The sequence below is a fragment of the Egretta garzetta genome, unplaced genomic scaffold (genome assembly GCF_000687185.1).
Source record: "Egretta garzetta isolate BGI_Z169 unplaced genomic scaffold, ASM68718v1 scaffold442, whole genome shotgun sequence".
In the NCBI taxonomy this organism is placed as follows: domain Eukaryota; kingdom Metazoa; phylum Chordata; class Aves; order Pelecaniformes; family Ardeidae; genus Egretta; species Egretta garzetta.
The window spans coordinates 1900978-1926619 of NW_009258961.1; the positions used below are offsets into that span (position 1 = coordinate 1900978).

At 37.6% G+C, this 25642-nt stretch overlaps 1 protein-coding gene across 1 annotated transcript in view; it reads right to left on the minus strand.

The window, feature by feature from the left end:
* The window catches only part of ABCC4 (ATP binding cassette subfamily C member 4), a 154296-nt gene that overhangs the window by 59526 nt on the left and 69128 nt on the right, over nucleotides 1–25642 (minus strand). Inside the window, exon 20 of the mRNA XM_009634600.2 lies at nucleotides 7419–7498. Coding sequence (XP_009632895.1) covers nucleotides 7419–7498 — 80 coding nt within the window. The remainder of the gene's footprint in view (nucleotides 1–7418; nucleotides 7499–25642) is intronic.

A 25642-nucleotide genomic window follows, 5' to 3' on the forward strand; every position in this document is an offset into this window, starting at 1 on the left:
CTTTTTTTTGGTTCTGAGTACTATATTCAAAACAGCAGTATTCCACATTCCTTGAGAAAACAGAAGGAATAGCACAGTAACAAAAGTAGTATCTACGTATTTACTATATAAACAGTGAAGTATAAAAATGAAAAGAAAAAAAAAAGAGTTAAGAAAAATAAGAAAAGCAGAAAAGTGGTAAAGGAAACCCCAGGAAGCAAGATGACAAAAGGTAATGAAATCACATTTTTCAGTATGATTTTATCTTTTTTCCCATGTCAGATAATGGGTTACATTTTCAAATTTTATTAGTAGCAAGCAAATAAACCCCCTTAGATATTAAAAAAGGTACATCACATTCCCACGCTAATTAGTTCTGTTACTGCAGTGATATCTGTTGCCTGGACACTAATATGTGGATAACGACACGCCTACAGATTCTTACTAAAGTTCTACACACTAACGCAAAAGGAAAAATAAATGGGGTGAGGGAAAGGATTGCACTGGATTGCATACAACCGCTATAGTGAGAACAGACCTTCAGCTTTCCTTAGAAAACTGAGGTCCATGTAAACAGGAATCCTCCTATTAGCACTGACTCCAGACTTTACAAGTTTTATCCTGGGCACATACCAACAATGTGAGTAAATACGCAGTCCATATGATGCAAGACACTCATCCTTCTATTCAAAGGAATGTGATGACAGGTACAGAGTAGAGACCAGCAATAGCTTTGGCACAAATTATCTCCACTGCTGGTCACCATCAAGAAGACTAATTGGCTACTGGGATTTAACAATCAAGGCATTCAAGGACAGAGGAATGAAAGGTCAATAAAGAACTGCATTATTTAGACAAGTGTCTGCTAAACTCACAGCTCCTGCACGTTAGTCTTGGAGACACAAGTGCAACCCAAGCCTCTTCTTCCTCCTCAACATCCCGCCCCTCTTTTTTTTTGGGGGTGGGGGGGAGAGGGGAAGCAGGGTGGTGGGATAATGATGACCAGGCAGGCAGGACGGACACTTTTTTGTTTGTTTTTTAACAACACAGTGTATAGCCCTGTTTTATTTCAAAGAGAATAGCAAAACTGAAAGCACATATGAATATCAAATAACTGATCATTTTAACTTTTTCTGAAAATAGAGCTCAAAAGTAACCAATGAAAAAAAAAGTCCCTATTGTTTTTAAGCCTTAATTGGTCTTTCATTATACACTAGCAAATGCGCTGTAGTAGGCATCTTGGGAATGTACAGTTAGAACATCAGTTCTGCAGAGAAGTTCACTGAGATTTCAGTAGTCAAGTGCCACCAGACAACTGTTTTTTTAAATTAATTTATTTTTCATTGCAACGTCAGCACAACTGCAGAATCTTGTGATCTAACCATCAAGCAAAACTACCAGGATTCAGCACAAGGCAAACCAAAAGGTTTCTCCAAGATACAGGACTGTTCTACAGACCAGGCTAAAGAGAATACACTGACATTTAACATAGATCCCACCACTGGTTATTTTCTCACAACATATTTATGAGTGTATCTTAAGCACACACATGGAAATGCACAGAAAGAACTATTCTTTAATAAATAAAAATATCTCTTAAAACTCACACATGCATACATACAAAACCAGGCTAAACTGGAAAAAACAACACAACAAATCCCCCAGAACCCCACCTCTCACAGGAATCACAAAATAACGACGTCATTGTTAAACTAAAAGATCCTGGAATTCCTTCTACACACTTTCCCTGACATCTTCACACAATAAAATGCAGGGGTCAGTGGTACTGAAACAAGGCACAGCAGTTCCACTCTTGTGCACATACGAAAGCAAGTGACCCAAGCTATTATTCCAGTCTGAGGCACTTTTTGTTCCTAATATCCAGATGCAGCAGCTTTTTTTTTTTTTTTGCCTTTTTTTTTTTTTTTAAAGAAATGACTGTGGAAACCTCCTTCACATTTTCCTTTTCTTCAGCATTTTCACTTCATAAAGCTGCAGTCAATGTGTTTTGTGTGTGGTGAGAAGGGAATGGCACATTCAGTGGTGGTCTCAGCCACAGCCTACATTGGTGGCTCAAGTAGTCTCAGGATTAGGTCTTTGTGTGTGATGAAAGGATATGAAAAGTCAGTTATTTAAACTCAGTCAAGCTGTTGATTTTGGGGAGGAAAAAGGTTTTGCAATTCAGTTTTCCTCAATAAATCACTGCCCTTTTCCAAGGGCAGCTGCAGATAGTTCACATGTTCACAGTGTTCTCCAGAAACAAAACAGATCATGATTTTTTTTCTTCCCTGTCCAATACAGGGGAAGAAATCAAAATGAAGGGGCCAACACATTAAGTTACCCATATTCACTAGAAACTAATGCAGAAAATCAGTTCTGTTAACAGGCAATGAGATCACTGAAGAATTCAAAGGGCAAGAAACTACAGGAAAAAACCCCACCTTTTAAAATTTATCGTTAAGTTTAACAAAACAAAAATAAAGAAGTCTGAAATACATTTCACTACCCTATGTAGTCAATCAGTATAGATTAAATTTTCAACCACTAGTTTATCACTTTGGGTACGCACCCTACATCACCTAAGACCACAGCTTAAAGATGTTAAGCCTCTGCAGATCTATCTCAAGTCAAAGTAAGATTCAGGTACGAAAAACAAGCCTTTGATGAGCTCGCAAAAATACAGCATCCAAAATACTGGCCACTTAGGAATATTTGGGCTAATGTGCATAAAATACTATTAAATATATTGGATTCTTAATACTTCCTCATTAAATTCTTATATTCTACTCCTTGGCTGACCTTTTCCCAAATTAGTATAGCATGTTTTATTAGTGCTGCATTGAGCCAGGCACTGCTATGCATTTTAACCATGCCATTTTAAACTACAAGCCCCACACCTACCAGTGAAGTCCACCTCAACAGAACCTTGTACTCCCACAGAGTTTAAGGCAGGAGGAGAAATAACACTTGGTTACAACACTGAGTAGATCAGCTAGACTTTCAGAAAAGGCTAAGAAAATTAAGTAACAAAACCCCAGTCATCTTAAATGGCACGTGACTTCCTTAAATCTCCGTAGACTTATTTGTAGGATGTAGTTTGTACCAACTCAAGAAAGCATTTCTCCAGTTATTTGCTCTTTGAGGCTGCTGTCAGGCTGGTCCTTTGATTAAACTAACAAATACATTAAAAAGGCATATATATGTAAATGAAGTAGATGTTTAAATCCCCTTAGAAAGTTTTAAAGCACTGTAATGGCCTTCACACAAGCAGTCCCTTACCTGAGGAGGCTGTAACTTAGTTGGAAAACACCTGCCAAAAAATACATAACTCAGGATAGGAAAAAGAAAGGGAGGTGCAGAACTGAGGCTAAGGAGGTGCAGAACTGAGGCTAAGGAGGCTAACAGTACTAAGGCAAGTGACTAAATATATGCCAGCTCACCCCCCCCACCCCCCCACCCCCCCATCTTCACTAAACAAGTTCATTCAGATTTTTAACTATCTGAATCAACCTACAAACACTAATTACTCATTGATTTTACAAACATATTTAGTGCCATATTTAGTAGAAATAACAAGTGTCATAGTGAACATACAATTGCTTTTTATTTTATTTTTCAGGAAAGCTGGTATGGAACCTTATGGCCAGCCAGAATCCATTATAGGAGATAAGGCCCAGGCTTAGACTGTGGACTGTAAAGTTTATTTTTTACTTTAATGAGCTTTGAACTGGAGTATAAATGTACAATTAAAGATATCTCAGTTGAAGTACCTAACTTAACCTTTGGTTTCTTTTCGGTTTCTATACTTCACATCTACCCACACAGTTCTGTTCAACAGCCATGTAGCCAAACATAGCCATAAATGTGTTCTCACAAAAGAGACTTCATTTTTTATTTAGAAATCTTGTGGATACAGCAGTAATTTCTACAAAAAGACAGTCAACTCCACTAACATGACACGTCTCACATGCTGTTAAGTTTCATAAGTTATGAAGAAAAAATGGCTGTCTCCTCCTAGCGAGGACTGCCCCTCCTGCCCCTAACCTCTCCAAAGACAGGTGTGCTATATTTTGGTGCATTTAAAACCAGAGAAAGAAAGGATGGCAGGAAACACAGTGAGAGTTGCTACTTCAGTAGCTATTGCAAAGCAGGAGTTTTGCAAAATTTAGCCAGGTTTTCAGAAGAATATACAAGGTCTATAATGGGTTTTTGTGCTTGCCGCATACCTTTTATTTTTGCTGTTATATCTGTTAGATACATGTATAGTAACTATCCATTGTCTTGAAGAGAACTGTTTCTTCTTCACTGACTCAGTGGAAGATGTAAAAAATTAAACTCTTTTAGTTCAAGGAATTAATTTTCAACCAGTAAAGCTGTCTAGACTAATCATGCTCATTATGACTGTACTGCAGTGTATAAATCTTATTAGGGACTCTAAAAAGAACATTATCAATTTTTAGCATTGCCTCAAAATCTGTACTCAGTGTACTTACAAAATTCTCAAAACTAGTAGATTTTAATTATTAATTTATTTATAGGTATTAAATGGGCTCATATTGTAGCTTTGGGTGTTCAATCACGTTGTGTTTATTTTTGTAGAAATTATACACTCACTTGACAATATAGTAAAAGGGTGGAATGCTTCACAGTGATCCTAGCAGTAACTCAGAAAAAGGACCACTTCTTCAATGCAAATCCGCTCAAGAAAAGCTTCTACACACAAAGTAAGATGAACCAGTTACTGCATTGTTTATTAAGTTTCACTTGATTCCTCCTGACAACCATTTAAACAATGAATGTTGGGAAATGTCCCTCAAAGAATCAACAACAATGGCTGGGATCAGAGCTTTTATATTTAGCTAATACTGTTTTTAGAAAGGAGAAAATATTTCTTCCTGAAGGGATTATAGGAAGTATTATAAAAGACACCTGCAAACAAAACAAGCAACAAAAGATCTCTATCATAATTGATAACACTTATCCTTTGTAAAAATCTGTGCTTCTTTAGAAATAAATATCACCTCTTTGCTATTGAATTTCAGAAGGCCAACAGGCCTGCTATCAAGAATAGTAAGGTTTAGAAATCCTGCCAAGAAGGAAGTGCTTTTGTCTTATGGATAGCCGCGCATTATTAATCAACAGTAAGTTCCTAACTTTTCTTTTGCCTATGCCAAACAGGACAGGCAACCTTTGAAACATAGTATCATCTTAATAGTGGACTGGACATTAACATCTACTTTTTTCTTTCTGAAAAGGAAAACTTTTCACTTAAAACACAAACTTCAAAATTTGACGAATTATTCAATAGCCAATGTAAAAGAAATGCAGAGAGTAATCAACACGAGGGGAGAAGTTTACAAAATGTGGTTTACAGTAGGAGCTTGAAAGAAGAAAACAATCACATGTAGAGCAACAGCCTTCATTCTTTCATCCCCGACCAGTTAAGTTTTCGTAAGCATAGACTGCCTAAAGTATTTATACATTGGTCAAGGTTCTCCAATTCGCTAGTAGATAATTCGGTCCTCTGTATGTGCCAAGCATACAGGTTACCTCCTTCTTTAGCTTTCTTCTGGAGCAAACCAGTTGGTCCCCTCAGAAAAAAGGAGTGTGTAGTTCTCAGGAGTTTGCTTCAGGGTCCACTCCCAAAAGGGAGTACGGACAAGACCACACCAATTTTGGCTCCCTCTGCTTATGCAGACTTCTCTAACGTTTTCCCAGCAAATTTTGCATCCTCAGACAACCTCACATACCTTTAAACCACATGCTGGGGCACGCAAAACACCCACGCAGTTTCTTGCTATAAAAACACCATGCAAGTGGGCTGCAACACAACCCTTACATTATTGTAAATGCACAGAACTAAGGAAAGGAGTTAATAATTTTATCTCAAGACATAGGACTCAAAGGATGCTCGGGCCACGAGTAGTATGTAGTACGACCACACACAGTGCAGTCTGCTGTAAAGGGGACAAACCTATGCAAATACAAACCCCTCTGCATTGCTTGGTCTAATGGCCAAGGAGCACTACACAGAAGAGATGATTTTGACTTTGTGGATATAAATCCTATGCTAGGAGAAGAGGATAAGGATTGCAGGACAGCCTGAGTTTCCAGCCAAAAAGAAAAGCACATATGCATTGTCCCAAGAGAGCCGAAACAGAGTAAGATATTCTGTCTAATAAGACAGTTAATGAGACTGAAGAAAATCTGGAAGCTGTATAAACAGTAGAAAATTAGTAGTATAGAAAAATGTTTATATTGCACTTTCAGGGAAGAATTTGTCAGGGCCTTAAAAGCCCACGAATACAAAATCTTAATATTCACTATAAGCAACTCCGTAACACACAAAAAACCCCAATTGCTTTAATTGATAGGTAAAATACATCACCTGCCTTTCTTCCCTGAAATGACATGCTTTGAAAAACAAACGCACACCTCAACTTTAACAACTTCACTGAACTAGGAAAAAGACTTTATCTTAAGAAGTGTTCTTATTAGTCCCTTGGACTGATTTTTTTTTTCTCTGTTTTCAAGAGTTCAGCATTAACAACACGATTAAACTGTTCAACCTTAAATGTCTTTGGTTTATTTTTAAAGAAGTCAAAACAAGGTCTAGATTCTGAATAAGCTATCTCTAAGAGACGAAGCACAGTTAGCAATAGCACCTTAAGAAACATTTCTGACTTGAGCATGACAGGTGTGATCCACGAAGTAATTTGTTTCTCTAGCCTCCATGATTCTGTATATTCTGTGATCCATGTTATTTTGATACAGTACTATCATTTTTTTTTGTAGCTTTATCCTTCTGCAATTTTTTACAAGGAGGATTAATAGCAACTGCAACAGAAAAATTACCTTGATGTCATATATAATCCTTTATCCTTTCATCATCATCAAAATCTCAGTGCTTTGTCCACCTTTCTTGTCTGCAGCAACTTATTTCACTTGTTCCTATTAAGGCTATTATATTCACCCTATTACTACTAATCTTTTCTTTGTAAATAGCCACACCTATTTTAATCCAAAATGGTGTGGTAAGCATTTGATTCTTTGTGGAAGTAGACACGTAATTAGGTTAATCTGTGCTATCTTTTCATGTGAGTTGATTGTTTCTTTACTATGGACATATTTCTTATAACAGCAATAAGCTTGCCAGATTGCTTGGAGGCAAATCAGAAGCAATTTACCAAGCATGTAGCTACTATGAACTGAAATCTTGACATAATAGCAAGCTGTGTATAGCCACTCCTACCTGCCAGTTATTACTCATGTTAGCTTTTTACTGACACATTAAATTTCAACCGCACCTTTCTTTCACAAACAAGCACTCTCATTCAACTCGGCTACATCTGTGACAAATAGCTGATCTTCACCAAAGCATACCGGAATCTAAATTCAGAACGCAGTGCAGAAGTCTTTGACAGTAGCAACTGAATTACCTGCACAAAGTCCAAAAACGTCAATGGAAGCAAGTCATCCAGGTGGCCAATATCTTTGGAGAAACGATTTAAGATTCTTCCTATAGAAACAGGGTTAGAGAAGAAAAAGAAAGTAAATATAATTCCTTAAAAGATCAAAATATCTTAAACACACCATATTTTACCATTTTAGTAACAGTAAAAAGGAAACAGCTGGAATCTAAAGATAAAAAGCTACTTTTTGAAACCACCATGAAGGGAATCATTTACAACCACCGCAATATATTTTGAAGAATACTTTTTTACAAATGCCTTTTCACCCAAATATGAACCCCTTACTTAAATTGCTAGGAAAAAATGAAAATGGGCTTTGAAGATAATAGTTCAATAGAATTTAACAGGTGAAACACACATGCGTTATATGCTTAACGCGTGCAGGTAAAGGTTTACAGTTCAAATTTCAAAACTCAAGTTCCATTCAGTAACATCAGCCACAATCTGTTCCTATCCTTGACTGACACTCAACTCACTAGTGCACGCATGTCCCAGATAGATCACAGTTGATCTAACTGATCCTTTTTAGTATTTCTGTTCCCACCCCTCCACCATTATATGTGGATTCAAATCGCAGGCATTTCTGAAACAAAATTTGAGATAGATTTGCATTCATGTAGCCTTACATTTATACTCATTCAAAACCTTAACAATACTGATCTTTATTAAAGCTAATAAAACAATTTTTAATCTGCTGTCAGTGAAGCATTTACACTTCTCTATTTTCCCAAGTTCTACTTGAGTGAAAAAATCAGTTATAGCAAGAGTTCTTTAATAATTAAAGTCACAACACTGCCACCCACAAGTGGATTAGTATCTTTCTCCATTAATCGATATCTCTAGTCACCAGGAAAGAAACTAAGCTAGGGATGGGAATCTGGCCTCTTCTAAGGTGTGAAATGCCCGTACATGCATTCACATTGCTTTTTTATCTACATATATCTTGATTCAATTATTACTTCTAACTGGTACAAACGCATTCACTGCATTGGCAACAAAAGACTTTTTTTTTTTTTTTTTTTTTTTTTCAAAGGAGCTCATTAAAATGAAAGTAGTTAAGTTTAAACAGTGTGTTGGAGATGTAATTCAGAGATTAAGAGATACTGAAGTAACTTCTGTAGCAACCATCATTCTACTTTTCTGTTCACAGCTGTCTCGGAATTATGAATTTTGTTGCATAACTTCGATTTCTTTTTTTAAGGGAATTTCTGTTCCACACCAGGCAATACCCAAATCATCCTCTCCTTGGGCCTAGGACACGACTCCAATACGGTGGCGAACAGCTTGTTCTGCAGTATTTTACTATCAAAGGCAACTGCCTTTTTTCTATTCGTAGAAATAGAATATTCTTGTTAGTTTTTTTTTTTTTATTTCTTAAGGCAATGTAAGGCAGACAACAGTAGAATTCATCCCATTTTTAGGCTTTGCACACAGAGAGGAAGGGTATATAGCAGCACAAGACTCAGCAAAATCTCTTTCATCTGTTTCTACTGGGAATGACATCTGGGGACATTCACTTTCACTTATTTCACGCTGGGGTAGATACATCAGAAGGAACTCCAAGGCAATTTTTTTTTAAAGTTTCCTTTTCCTGTGATTTCCTTACACAGAAACTGGCTGTGGAAGAGTGATTAACACATATTGTACGCATCCTGTAGCTAAAACTTCTTAGTATCCCTAAATATCACATTCCAGATTATTTTCAAATGAACTAAGACTTCGCTGGCAAAAAGAAAATAATTCAAAGGGGTTAAATGCTTCCTTCTGACAGAGCTTTCCTTAGTGGCCCATGCAAGAAGGGCAGAGGAGGGAAACAAGATGGCATAATGGCTTGGGCTCAGGGCATTAGCAACCTGTTCCCAGCTTTGCCAATTGCCGCCTGAGTGACTTCACTTTATTTTAGAGAGTGAAGACCAGAGCAAGGAGAAGTGACAGTGCCCAGCCCCTCTGTGAAACACTGTGAGACCCACTGATGACAAGCTGTACGCAAGGGCAAAGGATTATTCACAAAGCGAGCACACCCCACCTTAATCCTGCCTTAGAATCCCCCATTGCCTTTTATTTGTAGTGGTTTCAGACTGATATGAGAAGCTATTGCACAAAGGCCATCCCATGCGACACTGCTGGGAGGCAGCAAGGTCGCTCGGGCTGGCTGCTTTCCATGGCCGTTGTGCAGGTCAGGTCAACGCCGGCACCTCCAGGACTCAAGCGATACCTTCATGATCTCCCTCACCCCACAAGTGGGTGAGCACATTCAAACTTGTTCCTGGAAAAGCACTCTGCTTACTCTCATTTTGTATGGTAAGGACGAAGCCTTGAGGGCTAGAGGAGAGAAGCCATTTCAAAACGCTTGCTGTCGAAAGCAATTTTAGTTTCGGTTCCAGCAGCATCTCAGAGTTCAGTTCTCATTTCTATTGAAGAATGACCCATTAAAGTTGCTCAAGGAGAAATTTTGCAAATTTTGAGCCTGGGTTTTGGGTTTTTTCACCAATTGTTTAGAGGCTGTGACAATCTCCAGCCACCTTCTGAGAAAGTCTCATTGTTGCCACAAGAAAAGCTTTAGGCTGCAAGCACAATACAGATCTGTTCTGCCACTTTCAGGGGTAATAAGCCAGCAAAGATGTAAATGAGAGCTGCAGAATACTTGCCTTCATCCTGCACATCAAGAGCAACTGTGGCAATGTTCTCCTCCACAGTAACATCTCTTCCAGTGAAGTTCTTTGAGGAACATGCTCATGAAGGAAAACTTAGCTCACTTGAGCTGGCCTTCATAGTCCTCTGGTCTTACTATCTCTTCCATATATCCACTAACCACCAACTACTCCAGTTCCCATCGGTAATCAAGCTGCTAATTAATTGCCAAAACTGTATTTTTGGCAATCGCCTTATGAAATTGTTAAATATAACAGCGTTTCTACAGAGTGTGTTTTGACAGAGCTGCAAGCTGCCACTAGGAAAGTGGAAATTAATCTGACGTTATCAATAAAACATGAAAACATCTTTTAATCTGCCTAATCCTCTTTAAAATGTAAATACAGTAATTCTGGAAAATGACATGGACTAAAAGATGAGTGAGCAAAAGAAATGGTATATCAAAAAGACAAGCCTTGAAAACAGCAACCTTTTACAGTCCACCTGATACAATTAAAGCAATTTAAACAGTGGGGACGTGAATCAGGCGCTTCCCAAATAAACATTCAGGTGAATCCCTGGTAGCAGAACTTCATTTTTTTTTCAGTTTTGAAGTTATTGAAAGAAGACATTTATGGTCTGTTTAGTGTTTGCATATAGTAATTCTGGAAAATGACACCTGAAGTCATTAAGCCTAGGAAAATACCTCGCTTCTTGCTAAGAGGTCCACATCTCCCTCTCATAATGCTAATCCAGTGAGCATTAATGCTTTTCTACTGCTAAAAGCAAGCAAACAAAGCCACAAGCCTGAGCCCTATTTTTGTTGTTGCTGATTTTCAATGATACAGTGACCGTCTAAGAAAACACAGGCCTGGAGATATATTTCAAATCTTGTTCATATGGATATAACTGAACTGGCATTTTATTCAGCACGTCCTATGCAGAAGCAAGCTATGGTAACAAACCACTAAAGCAAGCAAGTTCCCTCACCATATACCAGAGAGAGCAACGCACCTCCAAGCAGAAGCGCTGTGCTTTGGAAATATCTGCAAAATGCCCCATAGCCATCGTGATATTGCATCCAGAGTGATTGCTACATTTATAAGGATGTCTACAAGTAAATGAGGTCTGTTTCGCAAGGTATGAAGAAACAACTGTTTCCACTTACTGGAAGCACAGTAAATCAGTGGCTTGCTTATGCGTTACTAAGCATGCAAGAGAGAACATTCTAGATATGAAAGTTAAAGTAGCCATTTTGAGTCAGGACTCAAAATGCTTACAGTTTTGACTACAGTTTCTACCAGCATTTGCAAACCTAACTTTTGAGGATGGTTCTTCAGATTAAAGAAACTGTTGCACCTGCTATTCAAGAAAGGCAGGACCTGCACAATTCACCAAAAAAAAAAAAAAAAAAAAAAAAAAAAAAAAAAAAAAAAGAGAAATGAAGAAATTGTTCTCTCCAAAACTTCTATTATCCTTCTCTCCCAAATTTACAGACTATTGACATCACCTTCCCACAATACTTCACACTTCCAGAAAACTCAAATTCCTTACGTGAGCATTTCTGTGATACAGATACCTGCCATGAGACAGTAATTCTTAGATCTAGTACAGTATTTTCAACTTAAAAAAATTTTCAAGCTCACTTAATACTTGCACCCTTTACTCACCCCAGCGAGTTTCAGTCTGGGCTTCAAAAGCAAAAAGAAAATACTACATCTAAAACTTACAATGCAAAGGAAATCTCATGAAATCACTAATAAAAAAGTCTTTTAAGAAATCAAGAACTAAGTATGCCAATGTTACAACAGCATCCAAATCTGTGAACAGTATCTGCCGTTTTAATCATTCTCTGGCTTCCATGCGGTATGCAGTGTCAGTAGCAAGCTGCAAAAGGGAATGTGCTCTCTTCAACAGTCCTATGTTTGTTTTTACATCAAATAACTCAATCAGAACACACACTGTTGTTAGATTTCTTCCGAAGTAATTAAATAACTATTCAATGCCAATTAATCACAGTTAAATAAGGGTCTGTCACCAAAGTGCTATGTACACATTTCAGACTATTTAATGGTCAAATACTTGGTAGTATCAAAGTTAAACAATGATTCATTAAACCTACTCCACTACACAATAGTTAGGCTAAACTTGAAGTGAAAGAATCAAACCTCTTTTGTTCTCCATGAAAAAGACATCAAACCTCAGTATGTGATATTCTTTTCTGCCTCACTCTGTAAACTGCTTTAATTGCATGAATCAGAATGTGTTCAGGTGCTACATACCCACTTTGCTTCTGCAGGTGCCTACTGATACTTTGGAATAGATGTTCAAACCTATCATCCAAATAATGAAAACACTTGACAGTGTGCCACACCTATTTAAGATGTTTATTCATACTTCACGATGAAAGAAATATAATCCAAACTGAATCAACACTTAGGATGTAAACACCAGAAAAGAAAGGATTTTTTTTTTTTTAAACAAGAAACTAGGATCCTCCTGGAACAGCCAAATGCCACCAACAGCATTCGATGTTGTGCAACCTAAATTCCAAATATCAAGGACCCTAAGAGCAGCAGTACATTATTTCTAAATGTATTTGGCATTTCCAGTATACTTTGTTGGCCACTGCATTCACTGAAATACTTCTGTATAACAGAATAGAGTGGGCAAATTGAATTTATATACCTTGCAAAGAGTTTACAAAGCCTTTATACCCACTTGCTTCATCACACATTGCAGAAATACTTTGTTGCTACTCCTGCAGTCCACTGATTTGCCTCTTCGGAAAAGAAAAAGGTTTTAAGAGAAGGTCCTTCTAGGGATAAAGCTTTTGCTGCTTGTGCATGCACGGGTGCACACTCCTGGAATTTTTTTCCCCCTCAGAGATCAGGCTAATCCTAAATCCAGGGAATTTTAATTGCATCACACTTTAGTTCAATACACAAATGTTACTAATAAATACTGCTTTGCATAGTAACCTAAACTCCTTCACAGCAATTGGCCTAAATATCAATTTTCACGTACAAGTACACTGCACTTAACCAGGGGAAAAAAATATTCAAAATCTCTTTATCTGCTCTGCAACAGTGAAGCCAGGAACACTCCCCCAGCTGCCCAGTCTCCATGAAGAAAAAGTAACAAATTAAACACTATTACTTCCCCCTCCTTGCTGTAAACTTGCAGAAACCCATCTGAAAACAAGAACTGCTAGGAATGGATTCAAGAAGGTACTTAGTCATATGCATATAACTAAACGTAAGCAACCCCAACTGGGATTGCACGCTTGCTGCAGGCAGTCATGCCACAGAGATGCTCTTCTACTCTTAAGAAAACTTTAATTTAGAGGGACTGACATCCAGCCAAAAGCACGTGCTTCACAGAGGAGGAGGAAGAGGAGCGCCGTGTGCACCATGCTCCACTGGCACCACCCGCACGAGGTGAGCAGAGCGCTCAGTTTTTGTGTATGTAGAGGCATTAACCTACCCTAAAGGGAGAAATCATGGACTTTAACAGCCCAAATCACAGCTTAGAAAACCAAAGTAATTTTAAACATAGGCATGGTAGTAAAATAACACCCAGAAGTGTATATGTGGTAATAAAAGCATACTCAAAGGTAGGAATAAAAGAAATAGCTGCACAGAACTGGGTATGTTTAAACACCCGTCAATTTAACTACATGGAACACGTTTCCCATTCTGCCAGTGGTATAAATCGACAGCTCCCCACGTATCTTGTCATTAAGCTACAGCATTCAGTGACTGATAAGGCTTCACCCATGCTCAGTTCACACGCATATGCCGAAAAAAGAAGAAAAAAAAAAAAAAAAAAAAAAAAAAAAAAAAGAAGTACTGCATCTACGAGCAGCCTTCCATTTCATCAAAGCAGCGACAAAGTGGATTGTCCCTATCAAATGTTGGCAGGAAGCAGACATTACATCAACCTTGTAAAATACAACTATGAAATCAACAAAATAATTAAAGATGGATTACCGACTTTGAAAGGAATTGTTAGTTTGTGAAATATTTCTTCAGAAAGAAATCTGGAAAGGCATCTCCTGCATGGCTGTCAATTACTGATCTACTCTGGCTTTTCTTCCATATTTCTACAAAGAAACGTCAATAGGTCTGTTATCTTTTTTTAATATATGTTTAGCACCACATGTCCACACAAACTGCCATATACAGCATTACTGTCTTCCCCACAGGCATCCTATAAATATAAATAAGAAATTCTACCCCATTTTTTTTCTTTAGCCGCCTGAAACTGACAGGAATATTATCGCTTTCTTAGACATTTGCAAATGGGCACAGTGGTGCTGGGCCAAAATATGCTGAGATCATAATATCCATTTATCTAAACTGCCAGCATGTAATGAATTCAGGTGGGATGCCTTCTATCCAAATTAATTTACTACTTGAAAAGGACTTTTTACACGACTGCTGTCAAACAGGAAAACAGTTAGAAAACGAGACGAAAACGTGAACACTGCATTTGATCTTATTTTTAAGTGTAGGATTTAAAGAAAGAAGGATAACTACAACGAAGATAAGAATGGAAAACAGGCTTCTTTGGAAATGAATTTCTATTTTTACTGCTGATGGAGACATCTACATTACCTAGTATGAATACGTTGCTCCTAACTGTACAGTTGTTTCTTGAGCTTTCCAGTCCACTAGAAACACACAGTATTTTGATGACCTACTAATTAGAATTATTCTGCTTTTAGAAAATCAAAATAGGTCAATGCTCCGTGCAAGCTGACTTATGCCTTTGCTAAATTATCTGGTACAGTTGATTTGTCTTTTTTCCTGGGTGTGCTCCGAAGTGCATGTGTATTAACATCACCTATTACCAGCCAAAGTCTATCTCCTCACATTTGATGCAATGCAGAAAGGATATATAAAGTCTTCCTTAAAAACAGAAGCACACAAAGGAAAACACCTTGACTGAAAAAAAATAAAGTATAGCTTTCATTCTTTCTCAGATTGCTTTCATGAGAATTCTCAAAATACCTTCTTGCATTGTGGCTGCCTTTCATGTTGTATATCATTACCGATTAACCAAGTTGGCTACAATTTCAGCTGTAACAGAACTTGCAAAACAGAACTTAACTTTGGTGCTGTGTTATACTTGCTAACAAAATGATCTCTTTTACAAAAGCATGATAGATCTGGGATAATATATTCATTAGCAGCTTTCAAATTATTGATCCTTGCAATGATAACCCCTAGCCCAATAATTAAAATTCACATATTTTTTCCTTCTGTAATTTGTTGTGAAAGAAAGTATCAGAATCATTCAAAAGAACAAACTTCTGTCTACATAACCAAGTTTTATCCCATAACCTGAGTGCAAAGCTAAATCTCTGCTTCATAATTAGAATGACAATGAAAGCAGACACCTACCTGCCCACGCTCTCTCCCCCCTCTCCCCCCCCAGTCCCTGGAGTAATATCAAACCTTTCATACATAATTCTGTGATGAAGACTGCCAGAACAAAGTTCTAACAATTCCAGAAGTTAAGCTCTGGATATCCTTTCTGCTTATTTTTAAACTCATTTGTATTCACTGGAGCTATTTTAAGTTATCCCAAGTTTAAGGAATAAAATCTACATTTAAACATACTGAAACAAATAAAAAAATCAAACCAAACCACCAGCTCTAAGGTACGCCAAAATACAGCACAACTTAATTTGCTGTATACTACAACATAAGCAACAAGGTATTTTTAAGGCACACAGTCCAACTGAACCAAAAAAAAAAAAAAAAGTACAGGAAGAGTTGATGCTGGCCTCCTTCCCCCTCCTGAAGGGAAAAAACCACTAAGAAAAGGTAACCGTTTGCAACTTCTTATATCAACTGGCCTTTAAAAACATGTCAAGTTGTACACTATCTACAGAATTTTCTGTTGATTTACACCACCTCCTTTTTCTATTCCATATGTAAAGTTACCCACTTCAACTTCTCACTACAATACAAAGCATCACCGTAACAGAAACCTGGAATAGTATATACGAAATATAGTCCTATATTGGCTTTTTACTAGCAAGATTATGAACTTAATTCTTTGCTAAACTGTTTAACCACCAACACACCCACTTCTGAAAGAGCACTTGCGTAGTCTAGTGCTCCTTTCTGCTATAAATCCAATTTGGATTGAAAATATGTCCCAAGTGGTGTTTTGCTGGAGGGGGGGCTTACAATGAATTAAACTGAACACTACCAATCAGGATGATTTGAAATATCTGAAGAGTATTCTGTTGCTGGAATTTTTACATGAGAGGAGAAAAATAGCTTTTAGAGCTACTTTGAGATTTGAGGGTTATATATAAATATACATCAATACAAGGATTAAAACAAAAATGGAAATACATGACACCTTTCTGGTAAGGTTTTTCCAACAAACCGAATTTTCCTGTGCTATTTATACAATCAAGAGTAGATCCGGAATATAGGCTTTAAATACTGTATTTCAGAAAATATCAGGGGGCGAGGGGTAATCTCACATAGCTCTTGCCAATCTGCTCATATTTATTGATTTTCTTACCATTACATCTCCTAAAGATAATTCTTAAGATAAATCTTAATTTGCTTCTTTTTTGAGTTTCTTCTTCCCTTTTGTTTTTTTTAGGTGTTGAAGTTAGAAGGGCTCAATCATCACTCCATCCTAAAATGACAATAACCAAGTAGGATGTGACTGTGTATAAAACTTTTGGCTCCTGAAATCTTCAGTTGCAACTGCTATCTGGCTGATACAGTCATAATTCAGAAAACAAATATTATCCTGTATTTTACCAATCATACATATTCAGATCCCCTCCCACACACTGAAAAGACAGAATCTGATGTAGTCCATGCATTTTCTTCCTTTTTTGAAACCATGGAAGGGAATTCTATACCGACTGTTGCTGTGCAAGCCAAGCCAAGACTTCTGGCCTCTACCTAGCCCATCCACTTTGAGGATAAAGCCTTTGGGCAGCTCAAACAGCAGAGGCGTTTCATGTCTTCGTCTGACTTTGCAAACCCTCATCTTCTGCTCGGCATGCTCCTTTGGTTTGATCACTCATTTTTATTTAGCTTCAGTTTCTTTTTCTTTCTCTCCTCTTCTGGAAAATGTGAATTGTTTGGCAAGGAGAGATTCTCTCTAAAGTTTATTCGTTATGTACCCATGCAATGATTCCTGAAATACCTTTTCCTTTTTAACTACTCATACTATAAAAAAAGCCACTGCAACAGCACAGGTTTGGCTATCCAGAATTCACAATGGATTACACTGGATAATCTCCAGTGGGTTGTTTTCCCATCTCACATGAAATGTCATTACTATTGAACTCAAGAGAAATTCTGGTATAACCTTCAGAAAACTAGAACTGTGTCTCTCTCAGTTTGCTGTGCAAATAATCAAAGCATTTGCTTGCAAAATTTGTTGTGCGTTTAAAAAGACACACCCCCCATGAAATTAAAAATTTTGCTTCATTTTAGAACATTTAAAATGACACGTTAAGAGCAAAGCCACAGAAAATTTGGAAACAACTAGATTCACAACTTGGGTACTCTTTACAATATCACAAAGGCAGAAGCCATTGGGAAACCTGTTGTCCTGTTTATAAAGGTGCAGCCAAGCCTAAGAGTCAGGACACTTACACGAGAGGTGAAAGTTGGGCAGAGGTGCAAGGGAACACGTTATTTTTACCAGTCACGAAGCATGCACTGAATGTGGGTCGCCCACCTCTCCAGCGAGCGTGTTAATTGCTCTACTAGAGGCAATTCTGCGGTAGGCCTCCTTCAGTCTCTGCTCTCGAAGCTGTTTTGCCTTTGGATGAATCAGTAAATAAGTATGGCACCGGAAGAAGGCAAATGAGTGCATGCCTGAAGGCTACGGCAATCAGCATGGGAGGGACTACAGCTGGATTCAAATCCTTTTTTTTTTTTTTTTCTTTTCTTTTTAGCCTAATTTAGGGCACAGAGTGGATCTTTTCCTGCCGAGTGGGCTGTAGGGTATAAGGAGGGATGACTTCACCTCCTCTTCAGTTTTGTGATTGGCACCAAATTCCACTTGCAAATCTTGCCTGAGAACCAACCAAAAATCTTTTGTCTCTGAAAAGATGAAGGCAACCACATCCCAAACATTTTCTTCAAGCAAGGAGAACCGTCCAAAGGAATCTAGATATATAGTCTGACAATGCATTTATTTGGGCCATCAGCTTCCAGGGAAAAAAATAGCGCTATAATGTAAACTTCTTTACAGCCTAAACTATAATTAACAACACTGAAATGGAAATGTGGGGTATAATATACATTCAAATAAGAAAAAACCAAAATATGACCTCTTCTCTACTGTGTATTATATTCATTACAAGAAAAGAAAGACATTTTAATAATTAAATTATTAAATGCTAAACATTGTGAAAAGTTATATTGTGCTGCACATGACTTTAGTGTACCCCCTCTACTGGGCAACTATTAGAAAGCCTCACTTCAAAACCAAGAAAAAAATACTAGGAGTAAGTAGCTGCAAATGAGGAGTAAGTAGCTGCTGACCGTACTAAAACACTAGTAGTCTATAAATCAAAACCAAAGAACCTTCAATGTTCATGTAGAAATCCACCTTAAATTCATCCCCCTAGAATTTTTGACAGCTGAACGCTAGAGGTTAAATTATTTTTAAAACATATGCTTACACATACATTGCTTAAAATTAAAGAAAAATCTAACACAGCCCTATAATCTTCTATTTTTTCATGGCTTCTAAATAGTAAGAAACAAACTTAGGATGATAAACATATTTATGTTAACAGCACCATTTCTTCACTTTTCTATAAACAGAGAAATTCATGCACATCAAGGAGAAAAAAAATGGCTTCACTGAACAGTCATTCAAAAAAAAGTGAATACAATTTACAATCTATTTTGTCTTTGTTCAGTTCAAAGACAGACTTCACTGTAAAGCTCTGATTTACAGCTGTCCAGCACTATGAACTCTTAAACAAATAAATAGGCAAAAATAGAAGAGTGCCACCCGCAACAAGGGACTCCTGAGAACGCTGCCATTTGTTATTTGCATGACAGAAACACCCCGAAGAGGATTGATTTATCTGAAGTGGGAGGCAGAGCCTCTCTAGGATGCATGCTGGACCATCATGTAGCCAGCAGCATGACCTGTCCTGAAGAGTTTCTTGTGTCAGTTAAAAGAAACCAACAGAACCACAACCGACCATACAAGGAACAACGAGCAAAGGGAAGGTGCAGCAGTAAGCTGGAACAGAAAGTTGCAGGACAAGATGTGTGCCTTTTTGCCTTTTTTTTTTTTTTTTTTTTTTTTTTAAGTACAGGAAAACAAAGGGGTCAGGGAATTAATGAGTTTCTCCACCCATATGTTTAACTACTGTCAGTGTATAGTTACACTGTGGTTACAGTGATACTGGTGTATCTCGAGAGATGATTTTAAGATGAAGAAGAGCCAGCTTGCGGATGAACTTTACTGCACAGAGAGCAGGAAGTTACAGAGATGTAAGCATGAAAGATAAGCAGGCAAAATGATGATGGAGGGAGGAAAAAACACAGGAATGTGCCAACAGCTCCAGTTACCAGGTGCAGAGATGGTAAAAGCTTTGCATGGGAAGAGGGCTAACGCTGAAATGAAGCCACGCTCCTTTCTACACCTCCTGGTAGACTACCTCAGAGTACACCGGGGCCGTAAATTCAGGAAAAAGCCTTCTCTCCATCTGGCCCTGGGGAGGAGCTACAAGACAGAACTGTCAAAAGACTAGCTGGTAGTAACAGTCACAGAAGTTGACGAACTTGGGATGTTTGGATATCAAGAGCGCTTTGTACATATTGACTTGAATTTTTGCCCTGTGCAGACTGGCTGCTTGCACGTGCCCTCTCCCTCACCCTCTGCTTCATTCACTGCATATCTGCTCCTCGTTTCCTCTCCTCCCTCTTCCCTTCAGCATTGCTGCTTCCACTCCCCTTCACCACCGAACAGCACATGTTCTGGATACAAATAAGCATGCTTGAAAAAGAGGAGAACGTCATCCCATGTGCAACCAAGGCACGAAGCCTGACATGGCGAGGCATAGACTAGGAAGCGTGGAAGAGTTTGGGACAAAGCAAGGGAGAACAGAAGGTGAACAGAAGGTGGCTGCAACACTTAAATGAGAAGAGTGCCTGAATTAATGTTTTGGAAACACAGAGTGACAAAAAAGAGCCAGATAGGGGAACTACAATAACCACACATGAGCTGTAAAGGCAACAGGAAGGGTGTTTTGCGCTGAAAAACATGGGAAAAATCCTCACAGCAAGTGAGAGAATGGGTTCTGAAATAGTTCCCAAATTAAAATTGTGGAAGCTAAAAGGCCACTGTCACCTGAAGGGAGATGGCAAAGTGCATCCAGGACATACTGCATCACCGTAAGCGTTTGATACACACAGACTATTCACAAGGTTATACCTAGATGAGGCAAGACTCGCTACCTATTGAGAGAGGTGCCTTTAGAGAACAATTCAGAGGATTTTAGTTACTTCTTGCTTTAAACTGCTGTTACAGGAGCATATTTCACTCTGCTAACTACAGAACTGCAGGGACAACAGCTGGTTGCGTCTCGTTAGTCTTTAGAGCATATTCTAATTAGTTTGCTTAATTTCACTCACACTGGGTCTTAAGATTTCACAAGACCAATGAAGATTTCAAGGTAGAGGAATTCTCAGAAAAAGTTTTCTTTCTTCCTTCAAAATAAACACGTCTGTCTTCGGGTCTTAACAGTTCGCTTATTTATGCATTCATTTTGTTTCTCGGATATCTACTTTCACCACAATTTGGTTTTGTTTTTTTAAACCAGCAGCTTCTCTGCTAAAAACTACATCAGACACATTAGGATGAAAGAAGTTCCAGGACTGCAAAGAACCGGACAACTAGAGGAGTAATGCGAAGACTATGACAAAAATACCTATCTTTCAGGTATCCATATCCATACATAAAACATTATAAAATCCTCTCATGGACCCAAACCACAAGTTATATTTTGGAATAAACACTACAGATTTTGCAAATAATCACTGATCATAATCTGATCCCAGACATTTTGGGAAAGGCTGTTTTAAAACAACTGCTTTGCCATTATTCTGTATTACAAAAGGGCCTTAACCAAATCTCTGAAAAGGCAGGATTAAAATGTAAAAGTAGACATATAATACTGAAATTAAATGACAGAAAGATATCTTTTAGTTTTCCTTCCCTCTTCACAAAACAGCATGAGCACAGAACTTGATTCTGGATCCATTTGTGGACACATCGTTAAAACATACGAAACAAAAGTGTAACTTCAAGCGAAAAAAACGCAGAAGGCAAAATTGTGTCAATAACCCAACCCCTACTAATATTACAGAGTATTAATTAGTAACAACTTAGCACTGAAGATATTTAATTATAATATTTAGAGAACAAATGTTGGCTCTGATGGTTTTCAAAATACAGCCTAACTTTAGAATGCGTATGAAAAGCATCCAATAAACTTTTCATCACAGCTGAATAGTATTTTCAATGCCTCTTAACTTTCTGAATGTCTATTTTGTCCTTGACTGACTCTGGAGAGGAAGTTCTTAAATAGCAATTCACATTCCAAATATGAACATTCAATTCCTAAAGTTCTTAGTGGACGACTATACAGTGGTCATGCTTTCAGGAAGAGGTCATGAACAAGTTTAAGTGTTTGGATCACTCCAAAACCTTTTAGGCCCTTCTGGACAACTGGGGTTTTGTTTGTGTTTGGTTTGGTTTTCCCAAAGAAAGGAGACTGAAATGCCTCTTGACATCAAGGCTTTGTACCTGTTCATAACCCAGTGTTTTTCTGGAAATCTGTCATATCACAGCCGATATAGAAAATGCTGGTCCTATAAAACAAAAGCCTCTAGTACAGCACGGGAGTAGGTGAGGCCTATTCCACCTTCCAGAAGGTTCCTTACTTGGGCAGACTATCACCCTCAAACCTGCAGAAGTCTACCCACAATGGACCACTTGGCATGATTAGGACCTAAATTAAGTCAAGACATCACAAATTACCTGAACTAGAAACTCAAATACTGAAAACAAAACCTGAGGTATGCTGTAAAACAGTATCACTAAAGCGTTAGCTAGTGCTTGCATGGGTCACATTCTTTCCTCCTCGGTGCATTCATATACCCAAAGGACCATCGTGTTCAGAAAAGAGATCCTGGAAGAACTGAAAGATTCTGACATCAGAGAATTTAAACTAGCTGTGAATCCCATTGAGGAGGTATGACTCATCTCTGAGGCTTAAATTAGATTATCAACCAAGTGAAGCAGCACTGTAAATCTACAATAAAAGATGAATGCCTACAGGAAAATAATTTTTGCCCCTAGTGGCAGATGCTTGAACTTTAAAGGATCTGAGACTAAGCTCTTTGTCTAAGCCTTCCTGACAGAAAACAACTGAAGCAATTTCTTTAGTTGGACCAACTTTGTTCCATATGCCACATGGAAACAATATCTAAACCCTGTAAAAGAAACTATATTGTCACTTCTAAACCAACTGAGGATCAAACAATTTACAGAAACCAAGACTTATTTTGCTGACAATTAAGCTCTATCACCAAGACTTGAGATTCAATGAAATTTGACAATTGTGAAGAAAGAGGCTTTTGTCTGCATAAGTCTGAAGCGTTTGGAAGAATCAACAGAAAATCGGAAGACTGAATTAGATCGAAGTATCAGAGCCTTTGAGGATAGTCTAGAATTCACTAATTAAAATAACTGCCTTCCTTGCTCTGTTTCCTCTCTGAATTGCAGAAAAGCAGAAAAGGCATACAGCAAGAGGCAAATTTGGTCTAAGGAGCAAGCGTTATACCCATCACAATTTCTCTTACATCAACAGCGTACTTCGTCTATCCTGCTGGTCAAGCCCCATTATGAAGAACAACCAACCCTTTAAAGATGTAACAAAAGAAAAGTACAAATCACTGCTGTACACCAAATCTAAGGGGTGTGAAGGGCCTTTTAAGCCTTTTTCTTCCATGCTGAAAGCCATCGCATTTACTTTGTAGTAATTCAGATACAACCCAAAGAAGTTTGCAGTTCTAGTCTAGTGCTGGAGGTCACTAGCTGGGATGATATTCTTCTGTCTCCTCCTCATGGAGTCAAAGAATGAATATATTCTTCTGTTTTTCCAAGAACCATAATATTAACTTGTTCTCCTTCTACCCATTTAATTGAAAAATACGTACGACTTCTATTCAAAACACCTCCATGCTTACTTTACAATGAATAAAAAGCAGTCAATAAGCATTTGAATGTCTTGCATCTCATAAGTACAAATAACAGAAGCAGAGCGCAAAGGTATTAACAAATTAAGCGGTGCCCACAACACTACATTTTAAGCTGAAAACATTTTAGATCATTTCAGAAACTTGGGATTTTACATTTCACAAAATGTTTGTGTGTCTATTAAAAGTGCATAATAATAGTGCTTTATTCTGTAGCTAAGATGGGAAAACAATTAATGAAAACCTATTTTTCCACAGGAATGTTTCTATTTTTCAAGCAAACACACACTTCTGGAAAGTGTCAGATTGGACTTTTCTACTCTTAAACACTCAGCAGGTGAACAAAATCATCTGTATAAGCCCTCATAATCTTTGAGAAACACTTATTTCTGAACAATCACTTCTCAACACTGTTCCTTAAGCCTTTGGTAGTAGCTGAGCAACACTGGTTATTAAATTGAGGTGCAGCAGAGTTTATTTTTTCTTATCTCAATTAAAAAAAAAATAACTTGGGAATTTTTTTTCCATTTTTTCTGTTGGGGATTTTTTTGGGTTTAAATATAAGCAGCATTTAGTGAATGGCTTTGAATTCAATATTAAACCATACTCATAGCTTAATTATGAAAAAAGATCATTGTCACTACATATTTGGAATATTAAAATTTGTCAGCTTTATAAAAACCTCAAGGCACATTTTTCTGTCAAATTTGGTTTTATTTTGAAAGCGTTCCTTAGATAAGATTTCTTAATATTAGAACAAGTCTAGTATAACTAGTTTTCTGTTGAAAATATTGGGGGAAAATGTTCTCTCTGTATTGAAACTTCAATAGAAAAAAAGATGACACTTCTAAAGCTAAAACCATCTGTATTTCACAATTCTGAGGCATTCAATTTGCAGAGGTTTCTGCAGATACCTTTAGTCCTAAATGAGCACCAAATATTTTTTTTTTTCTCCAACAGTAAGGGAACATGACCTGACTAAAGGTAACTACTACCAACTCTTCCTTAAACCATCTTACCATTATTTAGTTGGGAAATACCAGAAATATTCTGGAAGACTAACAGTAATTATTTACTTCTGGAGGGTTTCTGAGACTGGGAGGAGAGAGAATTATTCTTCTAAGAGGAGTCTGGGGAGTGAAAGAAGGGAGAAAGGAAAGAAGCATTATACTAACATCAGGGAAAGCATATGGGCTTTATATATACACACACGCACATATATATACTTACATATTTTTAATATATTTTTTTATATGTGCATGTATACATATATACAAATAAATATTAAAATGATGGTTCCTTCCTTTCTCTTAAATTTACTGGTAAATTCAGAATACTGAGGATTTTAAGATACCTATCCTTAAGCACACAGGCAGCTACATATCCTGAACCCCCACACTGTAGTGGATAGCAAAGACAGCTCTTCTCCAGCAAAATTTAGAGCAAAAGCCTAACATTGATGCCCTGGAAGAGACTGCCTCTCTATCACATACCTGGTAAACCTAGGCTAATGTTAACCTTTCTGAATACCCTTCTTTGTCTGGTCATTCCTCGTTATACATACTCTTCAAACTGGAATCCTAAACGGCTAGAAAATAGAAATAATCATGGATTTGAAGAAGTTCTATTATTTTATACCAGAAAATTTTCTGTTTTACTCACTTATCCTTTAACCTCTATTACTGAAAGGATAATCTTATGATAACAAAGATGCTGTTTGTACTTTATACTTAACAATAATTTAACTGAGTAAGCGCCAAATCTGGTCTGAACAGGCGTAGGAACCCCAGCACCTTCAGTTTGCTTTTAGTTTCTCCTTCCATAAACTGAAAAAGTTAGGCTCCTATCATTAGGCAATGCACAGATTTACTCATGTTTACGGGTTGTAACAAAAACAGAAGGTTCTTCATTAAGTTGCCCAGCATTAAGGATATATTCCCCTATTTCAGCCAGAGGGAAGAGAAAGCAAACATGATTGACAGACAGCAACAGTACTTCTGTGACTCTTCATTATCACATGCAATGAAAAGTTCACTGCATACAAAACATTTAAGGTTCTAAGCCCAATCTCTCTAAGTGAAGACAGACACTTACCACCTTCTCTCTAAAGACCAGCATGACAGATTATAAACATAAAATAAGTACATTGGAAGAAAAGATGAATGAGATAGCATAAAAGTTTATTTACAGCTTTAAATGTTCATATTAAAAAAGAAAGAGGGGGAAAAAACCCAACACTGAGCAAATGCCCCTGGGCATCTAATCTCTTACTATCCT